Source organism: Pinus tabuliformis, chromosome 2_1 (genome assembly GCF_031772625.1).
Source record: "Pinus tabuliformis cultivar Carrire ecotype Pingquan chromosome 2_1, CPIR1, whole genome shotgun sequence".
Taxonomy (NCBI): domain Eukaryota; kingdom Viridiplantae; phylum Streptophyta; class Pinopsida; order Pinales; family Pinaceae; genus Pinus; species Pinus tabuliformis.
The window spans coordinates 179773586-179798570 of NC_142299.1; the positions used below are offsets into that span (position 1 = coordinate 179773586).

General features: G+C 35.4%; 1 protein-coding gene across 1 annotated transcript in view; it reads right to left on the bottom strand.

Annotated features, from left to right (window-relative positions):
• LOC149199301 (uncharacterized) overlaps window positions 1–24687 on the bottom strand; it is a 92545-nt gene extending 67858 nt beyond the window's left edge. The window contains exon 1 of the mRNA XM_089402371.1: window positions 23073–24687. Within this exon, the coding sequence (XP_089258497.1) occupies window positions 23073–23725 (653 nt within the window). The 5' untranslated portion in view covers window positions 23726–24687. The remainder of the gene's footprint in view (window positions 1–23072) is intronic.
• Between the last annotated feature and the right edge of the window lie 298 nt (window positions 24688–24985).

Consider the following 24985-nt stretch of genomic DNA (forward strand, 5'->3'; position numbering starts at 1 on the left):
TTTGTTTATTTCGATGTTTATATGATTAAATAACTTGTTGATGTAAAGAACAAGTAGGAGATAATAAACCAGAAATAGCAGTAGGGATTTCTGATGTGCTAAGTTCAAAAATTTTCACTCCAAATAGCTTCTTAAAGTTGAGTTCCATCAGAGTAAACACAGACTTGCAATCGACCATCCCACATCTCTCTAGCAGCTTCACAATGTATTTTCCTTGAGAAAGGAAAATCTCACCTGGCTTTTGGCAGACCTCCAAGGTTAGGAAGTAATGCATTAAACCTAGGTCCTTCATCTCGAACTCGGAAGTTAACTCCCTCTTGCATCGATAAATGTGAGGGTCCGCATCGATCAGAAAGAGATCATCAACATAAAGAACCAAAATAAGATGCATATCCTTTTCAACCTTGAACTATAGGTTAGGATCAACATAGCTCCTCATAAATCCCAGCTTCAAAATATAACTATCAATCCTATTGTACCAAGCCCTAAGGTCTTGCTTCAACCCATAAAGAGCTTTCTTCAACCTCCATATGTGTCCTTTGATCTTGAACTTCGAACCCCTGAGGTTGTTCCAAGTAGACTTCCTCCTTAAGTGAGCCATTCAAGAAAGCAGGCTTGACATCCATTTGATGTTGGCTCCATCCTTGAGTGGCAGCGAGAGCAATAATAGATCGAATAGTAGTATATCGAGCAACCGGTGGAAATATCTCATCATAGTCCACTCCTTTTTAAGAGAAGCCTCAAGCAACGAACTTGGCCTTATACTTTTCAGCACTCCCATCAGCTACATGTTTGATTTTGTAAAGCCATTTTGAGGTGACTACAAACTTGTCCTTGGGTTTAGGCACCACGTCCCAAACATCATTCTTCATGATTGATTTGTATTCCTCATTCATCACATCCTTCCATACTTGGTGCTTTACAACTTCTTCGAACGTGCATGGTTCAACTTGAACAATAGTACTCATAGCAACCAAATGTCCTTGGTACCTATTTGGCTTCTTACTTTCACGGAATGTCCCTCTCGGAGCAATATGTTTTTTATCATCTTCGAGAGTATCTTTGAGCTACAAAGGTCTTTTCCTCGAGGTAGAGGGATCACCAGGAGGTGGATCAATGGGATCCATCAGGCCTTCAACATCGGGCATAGGCTCATCCGTTGGAGGTTCATCTTGTTTTTCCGCAGCATCATCATCCTTCCTTGGGATAGGGAGATCTCTGGCTTTCCCAAGGGCAGTATCTTCATCAAAGGTGACATCATGGTTTACTTCCACATCTCTTTGACCAGGCACATAGATTCTATATGCCTTTGAATTTTCACTGTAGCCAACAAATATACCTTTCTTCCTGGATGCTTCCAACTTGTTCCTTTTCTCTTTTGGTACATGAAAATATGCGAGACAACAAAATATTCTAAAATGAGAAACATTAGGTTTCTTACCAGTAAATATCTCCTCAGATGGCTTGAAATCCAATGCTTGATGCGGCTCCTATTTTGAACATACACGGCAGTGTTTGAAGCTTCTCCCCATAAGAACTTCGGTAGACCTTGATCATGGAGAATGCACGGGTGGCTTCCATGATTATTCGATTCTTTCTTTTAGCAACTTCATTTTTCCCAGGAGTGTATGTAACAATTGTCTCCCTCTTGATGGCAGCCTCTCTGCAAAAGTCACCGAATTCATTTGATTCATATTCGGTTCCATTATCGGTCCTCAATATCTTGATCTTCTTCCCTGTTTTATTTTCCACCAATGCTTTGAAAGAACAAAACCATTTGAACACTTCATCCTTCCTCTTCAAGAAATAGATCCATGTTTTGCGTGAGAAGTCATCTACAAAGATTGCATGATATGAATATCCTCACAACAATGTTAGGGGAAACATACCAGACAGATCGGAATGGACCAGTTGAAGAATATCGGTATTCTTGCTTTCACTAGAAGGGAATGGTCCCTTTGTAAGTTCTTCAACATCACAACTTGACAAACACCGTCATGATTCATGTTGAACTTGGCATACCTGTGACCATCTTCCTTACCCCAAGTAAGGCTTTGTAATGTAAGTGGGAAAATCTCCAGTGCCATAGCTGAGATTGAAGTGGAGTATCATTTGCCAAAGCTCCCAAAGGACTTCCACCAATTTGATAGAGACCATCAACCGTTAATTTTTGTAGCATCATATCTGTTCTAGCCACGAAATTTGGTGGCGATGCTAGAATACATGATATCTCCAAAACCCATAAATTGTTTCTAGAAATTCCACCTAGAGATGACTTAATTATATTATTAACCGATTTTTTTAATATTTGTGTACATCTTCTTCCAGATTCATCTCGCATTAGGTTTGTAGTTGTGATCGACGTTTCAAACCATCACACGGATCGATCCAGAAATGATCTGAGCCATCGATTAGGATTTAATCTTGGTTGTTGGAGTCGCAACAAGAAGATATAAGAAGGGATCGATGTGCTGATGGAGAATACACCAGAGTCACTTGGAGAATTTTATTTTCCAAAGTAGCAGCAGTCAGTTGTCGGAGAGTTTGAGCTTCAATGAGGAACCAGAGACAGTGATCCGGAGGAATTTTCCCAGATCCGAAGAGGTAGCGGCAAGGACACCGAGTTATTACAAGTGAGGTAGCACATGCCACAGAGGACTGCATAGTTGCTTCAAAAAAGCAATTTGATTTGGCTCGAGGAAAAATTGATTCAGCTTCCAAAGGCCAGGAAAGTTTTCTAAAGGGCAGGAGAATCAGTTTCCTCAACAAAGACAGGCAGAATGACTTCATCAGAGGCAATTTCGGGCTTAGACGTCCAAGGGTCTGCGCAAGCACTGCATAGAGGCTGACGTAGAGGGTCCAGGAGGATGAATTTTCTGAAGGGAAGTTGTGCCGAGGTTGCTTGTGGAAGAAGGGAAATTCGCTTAAATAATTTTGGCCAGATTTTCTTGCTGTTTGGATTTCCAGTTGGGCATCCAGAGATTTTACTTAGAATTTCACTGCTGCATAATAATAAAAACCATAGTTGCTTCACCAATTTTCCCAAGTTGGGATTTTCCAGGGACTTCTGTCCAAAAATAACGGTGTCATTTTTATTGTGTGCTAGTATTTTCTCAGTTTCTAGCGCTATTTATCTCCACAGTTTTATTTGTGAATGTTGCAATGTGATTAATTTGGTATTTGTCGTAGCAAATAAATTATTAAATTAATTAACAATTAGAAGAATTAATTCCAGTTGCTACAATAGGATTTCAATTTTTCACATCAACCCTAAATCTAAGAGTAAATGCATCTTGAGGGTTTCTTTGCCAAATAATTACCTTTCCATCAATGAATGCTACCTTAAAGCCTTTATCTTCCATTGCAGAAATAGACACCAGGTTCTTCTTCAAATTGGGCACATACAATACTTCTTGTAGGTGAATGGTTTGACCTTGATTCAGGTTAAGAGTGACAATACCTATCCCTTTCACAGGGTAGGAGGCATTATCTCCAAGTATGATCTCTAGATTAGTCTTCTTTTCAACCAAATTTGAAAGGGCCTCCTTATACCCAGTGAAGTGCCTTGAGGATCCATAATCAATCAACTAATGATCCAATGTGTCTGGAGGAGAGGCAATGGATAGAGTAGAAATAAGATAAAAATCTTCTTGTTTTTCTACAATATTACTTTCATCATACCTGGTATTTCTCATCCTTTTGGGAGGTTGACCATTTCCATTTTGAGCAACGAGAGAATTCCTCTTTTCTTTCTTGTTGAATGTGTTGTTCCTTTGATTGCCATTGCCTTTGAAATTGTTATTATTTTTGTCGTCACCATCATCCCTTGGATGATTCTTCTTGAGCATAGTGGTCAAACTTGATGCAATTGTAGCATCTTCCTTTTCTCCCTTCTTTGAATCCCTTGTTTGATCCTTGACCATGTCTCCTTGAACCATCATTATTCTTCCTTTTTGCATGAGCAAAGAAGGAAGTAGGTTCATTTCCATTGGAAGGCTTGTCTCTCTCAATCATCCTCGTCTCCTCTTGAGTGCATCTAGCCAATAAATCATCGAAACTAGGAATCTTGTCATTGTTGAGAATGGCGATGTTAAACACATCCCGTGCTCTTGAAACACCTCCAAGTGCAATGAGAGTGACCTCCCTGTTAGCAATAACTTCTTAAATAGATAGTAGGTCATTCTCGATTTGTGTTATTCTCATGAAGTAGAATTGGATGGACTCCCCTTTATTCATCTTGAGAAAGAGGATTTGATTAGCATTGCTTACTTTGAACATCCCAACCAACTTATCATACATCTCCTTAGATGTTCCTAAATTAGAAATATAATCAACCAAATGCTTTTAAATATAGTCTCTAATAATTTTCTTAGCTTTGACCTCACCTTTATTATACTTCATCTTTGCAATAGCTGATGCATTTGAAGGAGGCTCCACCACTTTTCCCTGCACATAGTCCATTGCATCATGCTCTTCCAAAGTCAAGTCCAAAGTCATCTTCCATGCATGATAGTCAAATGTCATTAAGCTTGTCCTCAGCCTTGAAGTAAGATGTAGAAGCCATGAAGACTTGTCCAATAGTCTTGTCCAACAGATATCTCTCAGTGATTTCTTTTCTTTCTCTTGCTTGGGCTTTATCTTCACCTAGGCTCTGAAACCATGCTCAATTTTAGTTGACAATGGTATGTTCTATGCTTAACACAATTACTTCAATGTTCTTTTAACAGCCTAATGAAACTTTCCAAATTAGTTTCCAATAGCAATCACATTAACCATAAATCACATTGACAATAAATGTAGATAGAACATGAACAATAAAATACAGAAGACAAGCCAAGATAAGAGAACAACAGATTTGGCGGATGCCAGCGAAAAACCCCAAGATGGGGAAAACCCTTTGATCAATTCTTCTTATTATTATATCAAATGTTCAGCAGAGAAAGAGAGAATATAAAATTCAAAATTGACTTGCCAATAGATGTCCAAAACAACCCTGTCAAAATCTACAATGTTGTTCTCAATCAACAACAATTAAATCAGCCCTAACTAGTCAATGGTGTAGCAACAAACAATCCACAAAAGAGCTCGGTCAACCTTGGTCAAATGCGGCCTGATCAACTGGTCAAGATGCCTTGAAAATAGTCCCAAAATTCTTCCTTAAACTCAGTCAAAGTCAAAGTCAAATATGCTACAGAAACCCTAGTTGCAGGTCTGAAGTCAACACAGTCAAAGTCAATAGAAAGCCTCAATTTTTGGGCCAATAAATGCGGCACAGAGATCCTCCCAAAAGATCGAAGTCAAAAGTTGCCTCGAAAGTCAAAGTGAACACTGATCAACATTAGTCAAATTGCAGGAAAATCTGAAATTCTCGGCCCTGTAATTCAGTCTGAAATTCATCCTCCTTGCCACATGTGTGAGAGAAAAAGGTATGCTCAATAGTTGTACAAACCAATGAGATAAGGAGAGAGAAAAAACGTGTGAGTGATGATGATGCCAAATGAGGTGAGAGGTCACTTATATTTATACAAGTCATTGAGGGTGAAGTGACATGTCCATTGAGCTTCCTGAGCCTACATGATGATGTGGCTGACCTTGACAATTTGCACATGTACGAGCATAAATTAAAAAGAACATTTCTGCTTGTCCAAATTTGATGATATTTAGGTCGATTTTGGTCCTTGAAAAGAGAAATTCAATGCAATAATTATCTCCATCAAATGAACTGTCCAATAGTGGAATTTGGCCCTAGTTTCCAAATTTAACAGGTTGTAATTATTCAAAGGGTAATTTAATGAAGAAAGATAAATTTTCATTGTTTATTAGTTATTATTCTTGTAACTCAGTGACTTGGAAGACGTAACTTATTTTGTTGATAAAGTATTTGTGTATGGTATTGTGTATGAACAAATTGTGTATTATTTACCTTGTGGTGCTTTTAAAATTATAAATAAATAAAATATGTATATTGCATAGTTAGGAATTTTATGAATGTTGCCTATAGAATGTAAGAAGGCAAATCTAACTCATACACTATTTGTCCAAACTTGCAAATAATCTTGTTGTGTCCATAAAATTTTGGAGCTAATTTCTAATTCTTCTTTGTTAGAGTGTAGATTTCTTATAAGGTTGCAGTCTCAAAAATACCCAATCACCCTTGGCAAAATGTCTTTCACTTAGATGTTCATCTACTTGTTGCTTCATCCTATTTGCATCATTTGAACGTTTCCCTTAAGAATTGTCAAAGTTTCTTTAGTATTGTCCATATATAACTCTATTTCCTATAATTTGGACTCATCTTGCAAGATGTACAAGATAGTAGAAGTTGGATATCCATAAAGGGCCTTAAATGGGGGCATTTTAATAGACATGATAGGTGGTATTATACCGCCATTCTACTAGAGGAAGCCACTTCACTCATTGAGATTGCTTGTTTGAAGAATAACATCATAGATAACCTTCAAAATATTTTTTAATTATTTCTGTTTAACCATCTATTTGTGGATGATATGGTAAAGTCATAGCTATTGTAGTTCCACTCATCTTCCATAATTATTTCTAAAAATTTCCTATGAATTTTGAATATTTGTCACTTACTATTACTTTAGAAAATCCATGAATTCTATGTTTTTCCTTCATGAATGTTTTTGCTACTTGCATTATCATATATGTACTTTGAATTCCAAAAAAATGTGCATATTTTGTGAGTCTATCCATGACCACAAGAATGGCATTCTTATCCTTAGATTTTGGTAAACCTATAATGAAGTCCATTGATATCTCCTCCCATATTTGATTAGGTATGTGTAACAACTAAAGCATCCTTGTAGCTTTAATTGTCTCTCCTCTATTTCTTTGTAAACTTGACATTCTCCTACAAATTTTTTAATATCTTTCTTCATTCCTTCCCCAGAGACAATATTTTTTGATCCTTTGATATGTTTTCCCTTACCATTCATTTCTTCAACTTGATTGAGGGCATAAAGTAAGTCTCCCATTGTACCAAAGTATATCTCTTTTCCACTCTCAATGTTCCATAAATTTCATCCCTTCCTCTACACATTGTATCTTTTATCTAGTGTTGTTGTCATTTTCCCATTCATGGCAAGCTTCCTTCAGCCACATTGGCATAGAAGATGTAATAAAAATACAATAGAGCGTCTGCTATCACATCATCTTTACCCTTTTTGTAAATTATTTCAAAATCAAACCTCTACATTATTTCTACCCATTTTTGTTGCTCTTTTGAGGACAATTTTTTCTCAAAAAGTACGTTAGGCTATGATGGTCTATCTTGACTTTAAAATTCCTCTCAATGATATATTGTCACCCTTTTTAATTGCATGTAAAATTGCTTCCATTTCTTTTTCATATGGTTATTTCACCAAGTCTTTTCTATTGAATTGTTTACTTTTTAAATCCAATGGTCTCCCTTTTTGTGTCAATACCACTCCAATTACTTTTCTTATTGCATCACATTTAACTATGAAAGTTTTACCAAAATCAGATGTTGCCAATACTGGTGTAGAGGACATGTGTTCTTTAAGAGAGAGAATGCAAAGGTAGCCTCTTCATTTCATATGAATTATTTTTTCTTCAAGTGAGATGTGAATAGACCTGCAATGCATGCATAATTCTTAACAATTTTTTGATAATATCCTATAAGATCCAAAAATCCTTCAAGATTCTTGATGTTCTTAAGAATATGTCATTTTGTAATAGCCTGCATCTTTTAAGGATCAACCTTAACCCCATCCCTTGAAATAATATGACCCAAATACTCTACTTCTTGTTTCCCCTTTTACATATAATTGATTATTCTCCAAAATTTGTAGGACTTTATCCACATGTTTAATGTGGTCTTCCCATTATTTGCTATAGATAAGCATATCATCAAAGAAAATCAATACAAATATTTAAAGATGGGGTCGAAAAATCTTGTTCATAAGGCTTTGGGAAGTAGATTGAGCATTAGTCAACCCAAAAGGAATAACTGAGAACTCATAGCATCCTTCATGTGTCCTAAAAGTTGTTTTGGGAATGTCTTTTTTTTAGTCTCATCTAGTGGTATCTTGATTTGAAATCTAAATTCGTAAAACATGCCACTCCATGAAGCTTATCTAATAACTCATCAATATTTGGAATAGGGAATTTATCCTTGATAGTGATTTTCTTTAAATATCTATAATCAGGACACATCATCCAAGCATTATCATTTTCCTCACCGTTGGACTTGGTAGCACTCCTCATGCGTTTTGCAACATGTTCTTAACCGCCTCTCGAGGATCTGACAACTTTGGCAATGCATCCATTTACTGACACTTGCAAATTTTTGTGTAATGGAAATCGTGATCCCAACAAGTGGTATCAAAGCCAAAGGTCTCAAGTTCAAAACACCCTCGACTCATGTTAGGGGGGAGATTGTTGGACTTGGCAGCACTCCCCATGTGTTTAGCGACATGTGCTTAACCGCCTCTCGAGGATCCGTTAACTCTAGCGATGCATCCATTTACTAACACCTATGGGTTTTGGTGTAACGACAATAGTGATCCCAACATCACCATCACTATTGGAGCTAAAAATGAACTCCTACTTGTTTGAATAATATATGAATCCAACATTCCTTGTACCATTTTTTCAATTTCCCCCTTTGCTAATAAGGATATCTATGTCTTTCTATTTGGAGGAATACTACTAGGTATCAAGTATTAGTTCAATTTGATCTAATGTTCATTATCTCTAGGTGGAGGTAAACCTTTGAGAATAACTTGGAAGACACTATGGTGCTTTTCCAAGGTGCCTTTTAATTCCTTTAGAATATATGCATCTTCCTTCTTTACTTCCATAGAATAAAGTCTAACCACAACTCCCTCAAGACCCTTTTTTAGGATCTTTTCCATTTTGTGAGAGCTAATGACATGAGAAGGTGTAGATTTTAACCCTTTGAGTTCATATTGAACTCCTTGCCATTAAACTCTCATTAATAATTCCTTATAGTTGGTAGAAACTATACCTAATGTTCTCAACCATTGAATCCCCATAATAACATCTATTCATCCATGGAAATGACATTCATTGGGCTTTCTAAATTATACTCACATAATTTAATGCTATTGAATTTTTCTACACAATCAATATTCCCCCCATTAGCAACCAAAACTTGAAATTAATCACTAGATACAAAAAACAATTGAGGCACTCTACTAAACATTTATCAATGATGTTATGGCAACTGCTCAAGTCAATAATCACTACAACTATTTGCTTCTTAATGCATCGTGCACTCTTAAGGATTTGAGGTGCTAACAAACCTACTAATGCATGAACAGATATTTCACACTTTCTGAATCAATATTGTGCACAATTTCAACATCTATTTCTTGCTATTTTAAATTCACAACTTCTCCCTCATGCCTTTGTGTAGATGCTTCCATTTTCTCTTCATCATTATTTTCCAAGGTGAATGGTTTTTTCCCTTAACAATTATCCCCTTTTGACCATTCCTTGTTACAACCAAATCATAGTCCTTTTGTTCTCCGTTCCAACATTTCCTTTTGTGATAATCAAATAGGTTGAGGTAGGCTTGTCTTATGAACCCCAAAATGATCTTTGATTCCTGCATGTGTTCCAGTGGTGAACTTGTGTATAGCCCTATTCTTGGCTAGAATATGAAGAGAAAATTTGATTGCTTCCAAAATATTATTAGGACATTTTTAGAAAATCCCATGTTTAATGTCTTCTTCTAATCCACCCATGTAAGCTTCCAATAAATGTTCATCACATGTTATCTACCCGTGTGGCCAATACCTGATATTTTGAATTATAATATTTAATATCACCCTAGTGCTTGATTCTTCTCAATTGACTAAATTAGTCTTGCTCCCAAACTTCCATATTGTGTAGTCTCTTGTAAATAACTTCAAATGTAATGATAATAATGGGGCTTCTTTTTCACTACCCATTGATACCATTGATAGGGTTTTGTCTGAAAGTATAAAGTTGCTAAGGATATCATTTTCTTATCATCCACAATATTATGCAATTCAAAGTATTGCTCTATTTGGTTAATCCATGTAAATACCTCTGATCCATCAAACTTCTTTAATTCAAACTTTGGAAAATTGATATCCACAAGAACCCATACATAATTAATTCCATTACTTCTAACTTCTAAGTTATATCCGCTTAACAAATGCTTATTGTTGGAAAATTGTTTGACAAGAATGCTACCTTCATTTTCATGAATCCTTTAAATTATATTATCAATTTTAGGGAGCCTTCCATCTAGGGTTTGTATGATCTTGATCACCAACTTATGTTTTATTTGTTCCAACTTTTCATCCATCTTTTGTTCCATGGAATTTTGTAATTTTTCCATCTTTTGATTTAATATTTTTTAATTACTTCTTGCAAATGTGACAAATCAACCTTTTTTAACATAGTATCACAATTTCCTTAAAACGATTCTCCAAGATGGATACCTAGTTCAACATCTCTTCAATTTCTTCATGAGTCATGGATGAGCTTTCAAGAGGTTTCATGGGTGTAGTAATTTTTTAAACACCCTTAGCCATGATAGACAACAATAATAATACTCCCCTTTTTCCTCTTTATCACAAATTTTCAAACACCACAAACAATTCTTCCATTCAAAATTTAAACCAATTATAATTTATGTACCTTTAAAACCCTAACTTTGATATTGTATTTCTAATTAACTATTGTCTTGATTTATCTCTGAAATTTCGGCCCTTCTGAGTTTGAAATTTCTTCCCATAGTACTCAGATATATCTTTTGCAAGTTTGACCACAATTTGACGTGCCAAGTGAGAGATATGGTAACCTTCCCAAAACTTGTTGACTCTTCTCTGTTTCCAGGTAGAGAACATGCATGAAATGCCACGTCTCCAATATTTCAGATTTGCTTATAAATTTGTACATGAAATAATATGGCCTATCTACTTTCCAAAGAAACTAATGGCACTCAATTTAAACTTTTCAAGCTTCAGATATGACAATTCTATTAAAAACCCTGTTTGAGACTTGGTTTAGGACTAATCAAAAACCCTAATTTCCACAAACTTAATTCCTAAAATGATAGTGTCTTAGAACCTATGTTGCAAGAAACGTTGGCCCTAGGTCTATTTCAACTAGGAAACGAAACCGAAATGCGGAAACGCGTACCATATGGCCTGGAAACGAGTTTTCAGTTGTACTGGCATGTTTCACGCTGGGGAAATGTCGCCAGTACGGCCGGAAATGAGTTTTCTGGCCATACGACAGAGTTTCCACTTCATATTGTGATTTTTCTTTTATTTATTTTTTGTTTTTTCAGTTCTAATTTTTTATTGGGCGAATAAAATATCTTTTGGATGCTTCTAGATGACTCTCTAAAGTTATAAAAAGACTCCCACCTCATTCCCTCATCACACAATTGAGCAAGTTGTTTCTCTTGGAGACAGACAATTTTAGCAAATGAGAAAAGAGGAAGAGAACAGTGGTCTTTTGTCTTTATAGTTCTTGCAGCCTCATAGTCTTTATTGTACTTGCACTGATTTTGAGATTTGGATATATAATAAAGGTTGATTTTGGATATTCGGATATTGCTATTTTCATTATGTGATAATTCATGAGTAAATGTGATATAAATTTAATAATAATATTTAAACTTTAAATGTAATAAATTATAATGTATCATGTATGCTTTATGATTGAACATAACATTTCTTAAATGTCATATACATACATATATATATATATATATATATATATATATATATATATATCTATATATAGATAGATAGATCGCGTTTCCCCGTTTCCAAAATTTGGGGGGTCACGTTTCGTACCCATGTGTGTTTCAGAAACTCGTACCCGTTTCCTCATTTCATGCAACTTAGCTTAGAACCTAAAAATTCGACCAAAGGTACTAAGAGAAGTCTTCTAAAAATCCTAAAAATTCCACATCTTGAAACCTCTTTAAATAAATATTATAGTGAAAATTCCAAGATAACTTGTTTGAAATTGATCTTGGGACTAATCACAAACCTTAACTTCCACAAGATATATCTAAAAAGTATCATGAAATAGAATATGAATTTTTTACCACGAATAATTCTCTATGTTTCCTCGGGATCCTAAAAATTCTAGTCTGAAAATATTAGGAAAAAATTTATAGCGAAATTTTGAGATGACTCTTGAAATTGATTTAAGGACTAGTGACAAACCCTAACTTCTCATGCTATATCTTAGAAATTATAATAACTAGATCCTAAAATTTTGTTTACATGTACCTTAATAATTCTCGTAAATATCCTCATAATTTCATTGTCTAAAACATCCCAAAGAAATAGTTATAGTGAAAATGTCAAAATGTGTCTAGTTGAAGGACAAAAACCCTAGGATTGTATGCTCTTGATATCAAATGTTATAAACCCAACTCTACAAATAGTAGAAGGATAGCAAGAATAAGAAACTCCACGCCTTGATAATGATAACAAGTCAATGAATAACAATGAACTTCGAGGGGTAAACCTTGTTTTACAATACATCCAATGCACAAAACAAGATACTTCTACAAATGAATCTCCTAAATTATAATAGAAGATAAAGTGAACATGATGTAACTTACCACTAAACCAACCTAACCATAATTAATCAACTAATAAGGAATGAGTATTAGGGCCTTAACATAGGGCCTTTTGTTCCTTTACACATATCTCATACCAGATTGTCTTGTATCTATAATCAGCTACCTCCAACTTCAATACCAATCCAACCACATCTATATGAGGTTTCAGATAAACAAATCACATATATGAAATGGATATTGATTAATAAATGTGATAAAAAGATTTATTATGTAAACAATGCTTGAAATAAAACTGAGCTCAATGGTCCAGTTTTCTATGCCTACGAAACATTTGACAAATTTCTTATACAATTCAGGAAATATTAATTCCATTTATCATTTTGTTGCAGAGATAAGCTTCTATCCATCCACTTCGTTCCTTCGATTCCACCTTAATCACTCTCCCAACTAGAATTCAAGATAATGACGGTGATCATACACATGCTTGGATCAATCTCAATTCTAAACAATGCCAAGTGAATATAATCCAGAAAACAACTTACATCTAATATCAGTGGACAACTTCAACACTTTATGGCAATAAACAAAACAATAACGAGCCCACACATTTGTTCGTTGATTCATCACCTCAACTAATAAGAGTATACAACTGTTAGAGAAAGGAAAAATGAGGTCGGTACATGTATGGTTTAATTAGACTTTCATATGTTGTTTATAGCGCAAAAAACCCAACGTATATTGTTTAATTAGACTTTCATATGTTGTCTACAGCCCCAAAGAATCCAACGTAGTTGCAAGAGAGAAAGTGGACACATTGACAAACCCCTACTCATCCAATGAACTTGTACGTACCATGTACAACCTCTTGGGTCAGGATTGGCAATGCACAATCATCCTAGTAGATTAAATGCAACATATGACCTCAAGGGTGGCCTCTTTTCCATGTATGAGTTCAACAAATAGCAATAAGAAGCATATGGTGAAGGATGAAATTCAATTTCATTGGAAAATGACTCCAACACTCAATAAACACAAGAATGGAATTAGAAACCCCTAAAAGAAAGCAATAATCCAATAATGCAATCCATAGATCTCTCATCTCTTTGCAAATCCAATGGTAGAGAAAATAGAAATTTCAGAATTCATATTAGACAAATGGAGAGGGAGCCATGAGGAAATTCTTTAAGCATAGCACCATAAAAAAATTAGCAGGTAGCCATTAACACAAAGTAGCTTCCATTAAAAACACCAATAACAATTAGGAACAAAGAAGGGAAATATATCAAGAACATATAAGAGATTTTCATTGCCCACAACATTAATCACATAATGGATACAATGATTTCGCTTGGGGAAACCGGAAGGAGAAAACGCTTTCATCAAATGAATTGCTCAATCTTATTTCAGTAACCATATTTGCAATGCAATTAGATGTCTCTTTGTGCATCCTCCTCTGCTTGGTTAGCAATCCACTAAAATCCTTCTAAGAGTGAAGTTACAAGAAGTAAGGAAAAATAGAGTAATGGGAAAGCCAACCAGCATGAACTTTTGTTTCCTATTCCTCAATCTTCTCTCTTATTATTATTATTTATTTTATTTAATTCTTGTTCTTCTTCTTTTTTGTCTCATTTACTTTTACATTCACATTCTCTTTAATATTTTATATATCCATGATTTAATTGTTGAATTGGACTATGGCACTAGGTCTTACAACCGTTTACTTGTTCAGATCCATTTCAAATCAACAAAATCACAAGGAAAAGTTGAAGAATGACAAGGCCTTCTAAAAGCCATGTCAGGAGAACTTCAAATCATGTTTTAACTCATTTCCTCCCACCAGTAATGTATCTTCTAAAAAATACCTTCCACTCTCATTAGAAGGATCAAATTCCAATTAAAGAAACCCATAAGCCTACAAAACAGTGCTATAAGTACCATGATAAGTATAAGAAAAGGTAACTTTTGGAAGGCCGAAAATCTATATTTTTGTGAAGCAAAAGCTAATGAGCAAGATATTAACAATGAATATATTATTTATGTGACAATTTCAGATGAATAGTCTACTGTTCATAGCTTGGGTGATTAGGTATACTATTTGTTTTCTTTCCCACCCAAGTTCAATTCTGGCAAGTGTCATGTTGGCTTGTTGTAATAAGACTAGAAAGGTAGATGCCCCTTGGCATAGATGTCCACTAGGGTGTGCCTACGGATGCCTCAGCCCATGCTAAGTCACAAGCTATTGGTTTATCTAGCTTGCAAGCTGTTTGATATACTCTTGGATTACAGTGGCATCCAATAAGATTGAACCTGTACCTAAGTACTTGCCCTAAGAATATTTTTGCAAGAAGACGCTCCAAAAGTTCCATGTGAAGTTATACATTCATCAGTCACCATATTGATTGACTTCAAGGATCAATAGAACTCATAATATTGTTGATTTCTGAAAGACCTATTATTGTTCAAATAGTGAAAGAGTTTCAGATACATGTCAAAAATGGATTTTTTCACCATGTTCTAGTAGGCATCAAAAATATCACTAAGGATGGAAGAATTTCAAATGACATCTTCATTTTATACAATGGCTATTTGTGGATCTAATATTATTCTGGCGGCACAATATCTTAAGCCCCTCTAAATCTTTCGTATCAAGTGTCAACCTCAGTTACACAGGAAACTGTGTTCTTTTGGTAAAGCCCTAAATCTTGGGATGCAGCCCGCGTTTAGATATAGGCAATAAGATTGATACTATTCTATAATATATATATGACGATGGAAAATATGTTGAGCTGAAGCAATGACCAATTTCATTTTTCTAATCTTTTAGCTTTTCAAGAAAAGCACTTACAACTTGACTGGAATTGGAAGCTTATTACGGCCATTTCATTTAGGTTAACATCTTACAGAAAAATGAAATTGGTCATTGCTTGTTACGATGGAAAATATTTTGAGCTGAAGCAATGACCAATTTCATTCTTATGTAAGATGTTAAGCTAAATGAAATGGCCATAATAAGCTTTCAATTCCAGTCAAATTGTAAGTGCTTTTTTTGAAAAGCTAAAAGATTATTATTAAAGTAATGTTAAAGAAAAGGTGATTGTAAAATAGGTTATGATGTTAGTTGTATCTAACCTTCCACATTTTTTTTCATGCTTTAAGATATTTTTCTATAAATATAAAGATGTATAAAAAAAAAATCTTCAAACACAAAGGACGTAGGAAGATAACTAGTGAATAATTATGAATCCAAATTGTTAAGAAGCAATAATGACAAAGACAAAAACAAAACAAAAAAGGGTTGTTGATTCAAATGACAGTCAATGCACGCAAAACATTGAAAGCCAGAAGAAAACAAACTTGCTAACTACTTGAATAAGATTTTAAATCAGTTTTATGAAAATACTCTTATGAGCTTTTGCCGAGCCAAACAATATTCAGCTTTTCAAAAATTGGCCGGTTTGACATAAAAAATGAAGCAACAAAGAAATTATAATAATTTTCACAAAGGAACAAAGCCTATCAATTACACTAAAATGTTAAGCTCCATTGATTTTACACAAAAGCTACCTTGATTTATGGAATTGCAGCTTTTCTTAACTTATGGAAACCAACTGCAGTAGTTTCCTTAAGTTAAGAAAATCAACTGCAATTACTAAATTTATAATTGGGAGCTACTAAAGTGGTCCATTACTTTGATCTGGTCTCTACCTTGATTTGTGGTTTTTCTAACACATAGCTTTTAGAAGCTTGATGGAAGCTTAGCTATATGTTCATCTGTTTGGTCCCCAAGCTCATATCTCAATCCCCTTCAGTTTTACACCATCTAGCGGAGATAGTAGAGCTTGGAAGTGCCTTAAGAATTTTGTATGTTTTTCTTTTACTTGGATTGAAGCTGGAGTGCTGAAGAAGAAGCAAGTGGACTGTGGCCTGCATCAATACATCACCAATGGCTGGAGGTAATTCGTATCCCTGGGCATTAAGAGTTAATGATTCCTTGAGTTTATTCCGCATGAAGAATCATTGTTGAAACTGTAGAATGTTTAACATGTGGTATCAGAGCGCCATTTTTGCCTCTGCCTTGGTGTGCGATTCGAATAGCATTAGAAATTAGTTCTGATTTTTGCGAGGTTTCTTGATCTGAATCCGCGTTCGAATTGTGGAGGGCATTTGTCAACTTTGGTTTTCTGGGTCCGCATGCAAATCGTGTTTGTAGTTTCTTTTGATAAATATTACCTTTTGCCATGTATTCTAAGAGTTTTGAAACGTCGCTCGTGAAGCATGGCGTTTTTTTTTTTGCTTATTTTTTTAGAATTTTTGGATTTCCTGAAAGTTTATGTGCGGCGGTCTTGAATTCCGGTTCTTTTGAGGTCGATTTTCGAAGGGTGTAGGTTGTTGTGGGTCCGTGGGAAGATAGTTTGCGTGACGTCTAAGCTTGAAGTTGCGTAACAGTCAGTATTGAGATGGATCTGTCTTCTTAAATTTACATATATTGTACATTTCTTTGTGGAGAGTCGATGACAAATAATTTGTTTGTGTTGGGTCTTGGATTCATATCTTCCAACTCCGTTATTTATGTTGTGTTGATTGCGAGTAATAACTCTGTTATGAAGTAAATGCATGCATTTTTTGAAGTCAATTGAACAAGATCAACTTAAAAATTTAAATCACCGTTTCACCGATGAAACTTTTGCTGCTATTGAATCTCTGTAACGATTCTTCAAGTCCTCCACTAGCTGAAAATGGATCTGTCCTGTTCATGCATAACAGTAGGCTTTGCACCCCTTAAGAAAATGGTGAATCTTACTGAGAATCTCTTTTATTGACCGTTTTCCATACTTATCGAGCTGGTGTTTTGCGTTTTTTTTTTTTGGAATGCGGGTGAAATATGAACATTTTGGAAATTTAATGATATTTTATTATGTGCTTTATTTATGTGGGGCTTGCTCAACTTTAGTTTTGGAATATAATACACGTATCATATGGTTTACCATAATGGGTCACTTCAGCACTCTAAATATTCTATGTTGTATCATATGATATTGGGTTAGGGTAGAGTAGCCATTTATAATTTTTATTACATATTTAATGTAAAATTTACATTTTTTTTGCTCATTTGGAAGTATCTCAATTCAGTGGATTTCAATTTAAAACTTTGATGTTTTACTAATCCAGAGACTGAGAGCATTAAATGTTAAAGCGGAAAAATATTACAGTTATATGGAGTTTATTAAATGTCATTTTGACTTACTCCTTTCAGTAAACATTATTTTTCTCTCTGGTTAAGTTTTGTTTATGCAACAAAATTAATGTCTAGTGATCCATGTAATTTTAATTAATTAGAGAGTAGCCACAGCATCTTTAATTAAATAAAATTATATATTGATTGGCAAGATCACATAAAGATTATTTAGACATTAAATTGTAATTAATTACACTGAATATAATAAATTTTATCCCACAGGAATTTTTATTATATTTATGTGATTAATTAGGATAAAATTTCATAACCTACCCACGGGAGTTATGAATTAATAAGTTTTATCATAAAGTTTTATTGAATCTGTTTGAATTGAAAATTTAGCCCACAGGCAATTTTCATGTCATTTGATTCAATTCTTTTTAGCATGTTTTACATTGGTAAAACATGAAAGTTCATAAAGTTTTATTGAGTCTGTTTGAATTGAAAATTTAGCCCACGGACAATTTTCATGTCATTTGATTCAATTCTTTTTTGCATGATTTACATTGGTAAAACATGAAAGTTATTAAGCCTCAATTTTAACATAAGCATGTGATCCTTTTGATGCAGCAGTACGACCTGGAAATTTCTCTGAAATTCGTTGTGACATTCCCGAACTTAAGGAAACAATCTCATTTGTTTGTTATGAATCTAATATGGTTAACGTTAATATTAACACATGGTGGATTGATTCTGGATCAACAATTCACATTACGAATTCCTTACAAAGTTTGCAAAACCTAAGGAAGCCAGTGGGAAGTGAGCAAAGCATCTTATCAGGAAACAAGATGGGCTCGCATGTGGAAGCTATAGGAACATGCTATTTGACTTTAAGTAGTGGTTTGTTTTGGAGTTAGAAAAGACCTTTTATGTTCCAAGTTTTTCTAGAAACTTGATTTCAGTTTCAAGGCTTGTACCTTTTGGATATTCCTTAAACTTTTCAGAAAAATATTTCAGTCTATTCTATAAATCTGATTATGTTGGGAATGGTATTTTGTCTAATGGTCTTTACTGCATTAATTTACAAAACAATGTCACTTATGATTCAATGCATGTTCACACTGGCACTAAAAGATGTGTTATCAATGAAGATTCCTCTACATTATGGCACCGGAGACTAGGTCATATCTCCATAGATAGAATTAAAAGATTGGTAAATGAAGGAATACTTAATACTCTAGATTTTACTGATTTTGAGACTTGTGTGGACTGCATAAAGGGAAAGCAGACCAACAAGTCAAAGAAAGGTGCCAATAGGAGTTCAGACATATTAGAAATCATACATACTGATATATGTAGTCCAGACATGGACTCACATGGTCAGAGATACTTCATCTCCTTTATAGATGACTACTCACGATATATGTATCTCTACATGCTTCATAATAAGAGCGAAGCATTAGATGCCTTTAAGATCTTTAAGGCTGAAGTAGAGAAACAATGCGGCAAGCAAATTAAGATCATGAGATCAGATAGAGGTGGAGAATATTATGGTAGATACACAGAAGATGGACAAGCACCTGGGCCATTTGCTAAGTTTCTTCAAGAACATGGGATTGTTGCCCAATACACCATGCCTGGTTCACCCGACCATAATGGTGTAGCAGAAAGAAGAAATCGAACATTGTTGGACATGGTGCGGAGTATGCTTAGCAGCTCCAATCTTCCTAAATCTTTGTGGACTGAAGCACTTAAGACGGCAGTGTATATATTAAACCGAGTTCCAACCAAGGCGGTTCCTAAAACGCCATTTGAATTATGGAAAGGTTGGAAACCGAGTTTGCGACATATGCGCGTTTGGGGATGCCCGTCTGAAGTAAGAATTTATAATCCACAAGAGAAGAAGCTGGACCCAAGGACCATTAGTGGGTATTTCATTGGATATGCTGAAAGGTCTAAAGGTTACAGATTTTATTGTCCATCTCACAGCACTAGGATTGTGGAATCAAGAAATGCAAAGTTTCTTGAAAATGACTTGATCAGTGGGAGCGATTAAACCAGAAACATAGTTTCTAAGAAGGATCATTCAGAATCTCAACCTTCCACTTCAAGTGATAGATTGGTTGTTGTTCAGAGCACCCCTCAAGTACAAACTGGTGTCGAACAACCAATTGTTGAAGTTCCACAAGCTGCTGACGATATTCCAGTAGATCAAGGAGTTCAAAAATTGCAAGGAACTTTTGAACAACAAGTTGAACCACATAATTCTCAGGAAGATGATGGTACAACATTAAGAAGATCTACTAGACCTAAGAGATCAGCAATTCCTAATGATTATGTTGTGTATCTACAAGAATCTGACTATAATATTGGAGCCAAAAATGATCCTGAGTCATTTTCACAAGCCATGAGTTGCAAAGAATCAGAACTATGGTACAATGCCATGAAGGAAGAGATTAATTCCATGAAGAGTAACGAAGTCTGGGATCTTGTTGAGTTGCCTGATGGTGCAAAAGCCATTGGATGTAAATGGGTCTTTAAGACAAAGAAAGACTCATTGGGCAACATTGAGAGATACAAGGCAAAACTTGTTGCTAAGGGATTCACTCAGAAAGAAGGAATCGACTACACGGAGACTTTTTCTCCTGTATCTAAGAAAGATTCCTTGCGCGTTATTATGGCATTAGTAGCCCATTTTGACTTGGAGTTGCATCAAATGGATGTGAAAACGGCTTTCCTTAATGGAGATCTAGAGGAGGAGGTTTATATGAAACAACCTGAAGGATTCCTCTCTAGTGATGGTGAGAAATTGGTTTGCAAGCTCAAGAAGTCATTATATGGTTTAAAACAAGCATCCCGCCAATGGTATTTGAAATTCCATAATGTAATTTCTTCTTTTGGTTTTCTTTTGAAAACATTATGGATCAATGTATATACCTGAAGGTTAGTGGGAGTAAAATTTGTTTTCTTGTTTTATATGTGGATGATCTTTTGCTAGCAACCAATGATAAGGGTTTGCGACATGAGGTGAAACAATTCCTCTCTAAAATTTTTGATATGAAGGATATGGGTGAGGCATCTTATGTCATTGGCATTAAGATCCATAGAGACAGATTTCGAGGCATCTTGGGTCTGTCCCAGGAAACTTATATTAATAAAATTTTAGAGAGATTTCGGATGAAGGATTGTTCACCAAGTGTAGCTCCCATTGTGAAGGGTGATAGGTTCAATTTGAACCAATTCCCGAAGAACGACTATGAAAGGGAACAAATGAAGAACATTCCATATGCTTCTGCTGTCGGAAGCCTAATGTATGCTCAAGTCTGCACAAGACCTGACATTGCATTTGTTGTGGGAATGTTGGGACGATGTCAGAGTGATCCAGGTTTAGACCACTGGAGAGCTGCAAAGAAAGTAATGAGGTACCTTCAAGGGACCAAAGACTACATGCTTATGTATATCCTGTTTGAGGCTACTTTACATGGTGTATGGCTTAAGAATTTCATTTCTGGGCTTAGAATTATGGATTCTATCTCTAAGCCATTGAGAATATATTGTGATAATTCAGCTGCTGGTATTATGGCTAAAAAAGTGGGAGTCGAAATAAACACATCGACATTAAGTATTTAGCTATAAGGGAACGTGTTAAAGAAAAGAAAGTGGTCATTGAGCACGTCAGCACTGAGTTAATGATCGTTGATCCTTTGACTAAGGGCATGCCACCGTTTAAATTCAAGGATCATGTATTGAATATGGGACTTGGTTCCATTATGCAGTTTTTCATTGTATGGACAATGTTAATGAAATTCTTAATTATTGTGATGTTTTTTCTCATATTTATGTGCACCTTAAGTTGATTTGAGAAAATTCATTTAAGAAGGACCAAGAATAAACATAAGGTTTATTCATTAAGAAATTGTTGCCACATAAATTAGAATAAGAATAAATGCATAGTAATACATGGAAGATAATACTCGTCATTAGAGGACTTATCGCCATGATTCATGTATCTATTACTTAATAAAGATTGTCAATGGTTTTTGAGACATTAAGTTTGGAAGTATGGACCAAGTGGGAGAATGTTAAGCTCCATTGATTTTACACAAAAGCTACCTTGATTTATGGAATTGCATCTTTTCTTAACTTATGGAAACCAACTGCAGTAGTTTCCTTAAGTTAAAAAAATCAACTGCAATTACTAAATTTATAATTGGGAGCTACTAAAGTGGTCCATTACTTTGATCTGGTCTCTACCTTGATTTGTGGTTTTTCTAACACATAGCTTTTAGAAGCTTGATGGAAGCTTAGCTATATGTTCATCTGTTTGGTCCCCAAGCTCATATCTCAATCCCCTTCAGTTTTACACCATCTAGCTGAGATAGTAGAGCTTGCAAGTGCCTTCAGAATTTTGTATGTTTTTCTTTTACTTGGATTGAAGCTGGAGTGCTGAAGAAGAAGCAAGTGGACTGTGGCCTGCATCAATACATCACCAATGGCTGGAGGTAATTCGTATCCCTGGGCATTAAGAGTTAATGATTCTTTGAGTTTATTCCGCATGAAGAATCATTGTTGAAAGTGTAAAAATTTCTTACATAAAACACACAGCAAATATAAAAAATGAAAATAGGAGTGCATAAATCTTCTCCTTCCTACAGCTGGAAAAACTCAGACAAAAAATAAAGAAAAGTATATCTTTAGAGAATGGAGATAAATACATAAAGGATAAGCCCTCTTTACAAGAACTGTCATTAATCTGTGTCCAAGCCTGAGGATTGGCCTGTAATATCCGTCTATCACCGTCAAGCAATCAACACAGACCTTAATAATGCAATAGGATGTGAAATATTGACATCGGGTTTCCCAATTTTTATATTTACTTGGTTCGTTAGTCGGCCCAATAAATGTTAACACATTTTCATTGCATCAAGTTTTGATGATACGCCATAGTTTCTCTGGTTGCAATTAGCAGGTAAGTTAGTCAGGGAGCATCAAAACAAAACATGCCTTAAAAACCATGCACATGTTGCAATTTCCAACCCAATAATTATACACAACTCAGCACATGTAAACAATTTCCGACCGTATGCTTCTACAAACACAGTAAATAAAAAGAGCAAAGTTATGTGGCTAAAGATGTTTAGTTAGCTGTGCAACCAGGAAGTGATTAGGCCTGAATTCCAACGAATAAAAGCAACGCTTAAAAAATCATACAATGCTGTCAAATCACAAGAGGTAGATAAATTCGTGGTTAATTTATTGGGAAGAGCTTGAAGGAAAAGTGAGCAGAAAGATGTAAGGAAAACATACAAGATGCCATTTTCAGCAATGTCGAAAGCTTTGTCTAATAACTCTTGGAGAAACCGCTCCTTCTGTCGGACAGCATCAACCAGACTTTTCTCCGCAGATAAGGCTTCCTCTAAATCAGTTACTTTTTTGTGCTTAACTTGGACTTCTTCCGCTTTTTCTTGCAGAACTTTGGTTACATTTTTTAATATCTCACTCATATCGTGATTAAGAGTCCCAATTTTCCCCACCTCCCGAGAGTGGTCTTCAAATACTCCAATGATCTGCTCGCAGGCCCACTCTTTCGCTTGCTTCCTGAGATCTTCTATCGATTGAGAAGATGGTCTAATTACAGTCTTACTCAACCTCCCCCCGTTTTCCTTGTCTTTACAAGATGTTTCACCCTGTGTCTGATTATCAGCTCTTTCTTGAGTTTCAAACGCCATTCCATCCTCCGTAGCAGCTCGGTGGATCTGCTTATCAGTTATTGATTCTTGAATGGTATTTTCTGTGGGCCTGACAGAGGGACATTGGCTCCTTTCAGCATTTATCACGTTTTCCAGAATGCCCAAATGGTTTTCCGTCTTATTGGATACATGAATTGATCTCAATATTTCAAAATTCTCCAAAATGGATCTGTAAACAGTGTCGAAGTCACACATTCTGTCGCCGTCCATTGCTATAAAACTCAACTAAGCCCGGCAATGAAAGATCCCGATTAAGAACAATCAATATTTCTATGAAATCCAGCAGAGCGAGGCGTGACAGAGCATAGAGGAACCTGGGCGATGTTTAATCAAATAATTTTGTTAACTGAAGAGTGGAAAGAAAAGTTGGAGGTAGAGCGGATTTTGAAGAATTCAAAATTTTGGAAAACCCAGGTTGGCCTTCCTCAAATGGAATGAAATCCCACGACAGGGATATGTACCGGAGACATTTAAGATAGTACAGTCTTCCCTTCAAAAATGATATTGCCTCGTGCTCGTGTTGCTACTTTACCTTACTATTGCAAATGGCAAAGCCCACCAAGCAGAGAAGCTTTCTAGAGCATAACGGCAGAATATTTAGACACAAAACAGAGCACCTATTTCTTATATAATGTTAATAAGATGAGGAGGAAAACATATAAACGTCTTAGGTAAAGGAGAACATATGGAGAAAAGGGTTATCGTGGAAGAGAAATGGATGAGAGCTTTCGGTTGCGGAGGCAGCATTAAAGACGTGAAAAATACAAGAGGGCCCTCTTTGCACACAGCTATAATAAAGGGACTTAACGAGGGAAAGGCAAGTGTATGATGTTTTACCATGATCTGTACTTTTTATTTCAAAAAACGAGGGTTTCGTTTGGTGGGAAGGTGATATTGACAAGCTGCTGGAGTTTCATTACAGAGGAGAACCCAAACAGAGATGTGCCACCATCCCCGCCCATGGAATCGAATACAAATCTACTTAAAGTGAGAACGCGTATTCGAATTGATAAGCTCGCAAAGTGCTTCAAGCAAAGTGGAGACCCGAGCGACACCAATTCCACTGCATCAAGATTGATTTAATGACTGAAGCAAACACATTTGATTAATCAGCTCGAGGTAAGTCCGCTGCCAAACGTATTGCCTGCATCCCAAGTCAACTAATATGGAGTGTGTTTTCAATTGTTATGATATTTTTGGGCCTCGTGTTTTGTTCATTTAATTTTGGGGTTTATTTTTGGGGCTCGTTTTGTTCAGTTAAATTTCAGGTTCCTATATATAGATTATATTTTTTTATTATAAAATATTAAGCATTTTAAAAGGAAGACAACATGGACTTTGTTCGTAAAACTTTAATCTTCATGGGTACTTTTTTATAAACTATAAAGCCAAAAACACGAACCCAAAAGCTATATACGTGGAGTGGTGGATTAGGGAAAGAAAAGCAAGAGCACTTTGAATTTATTATGA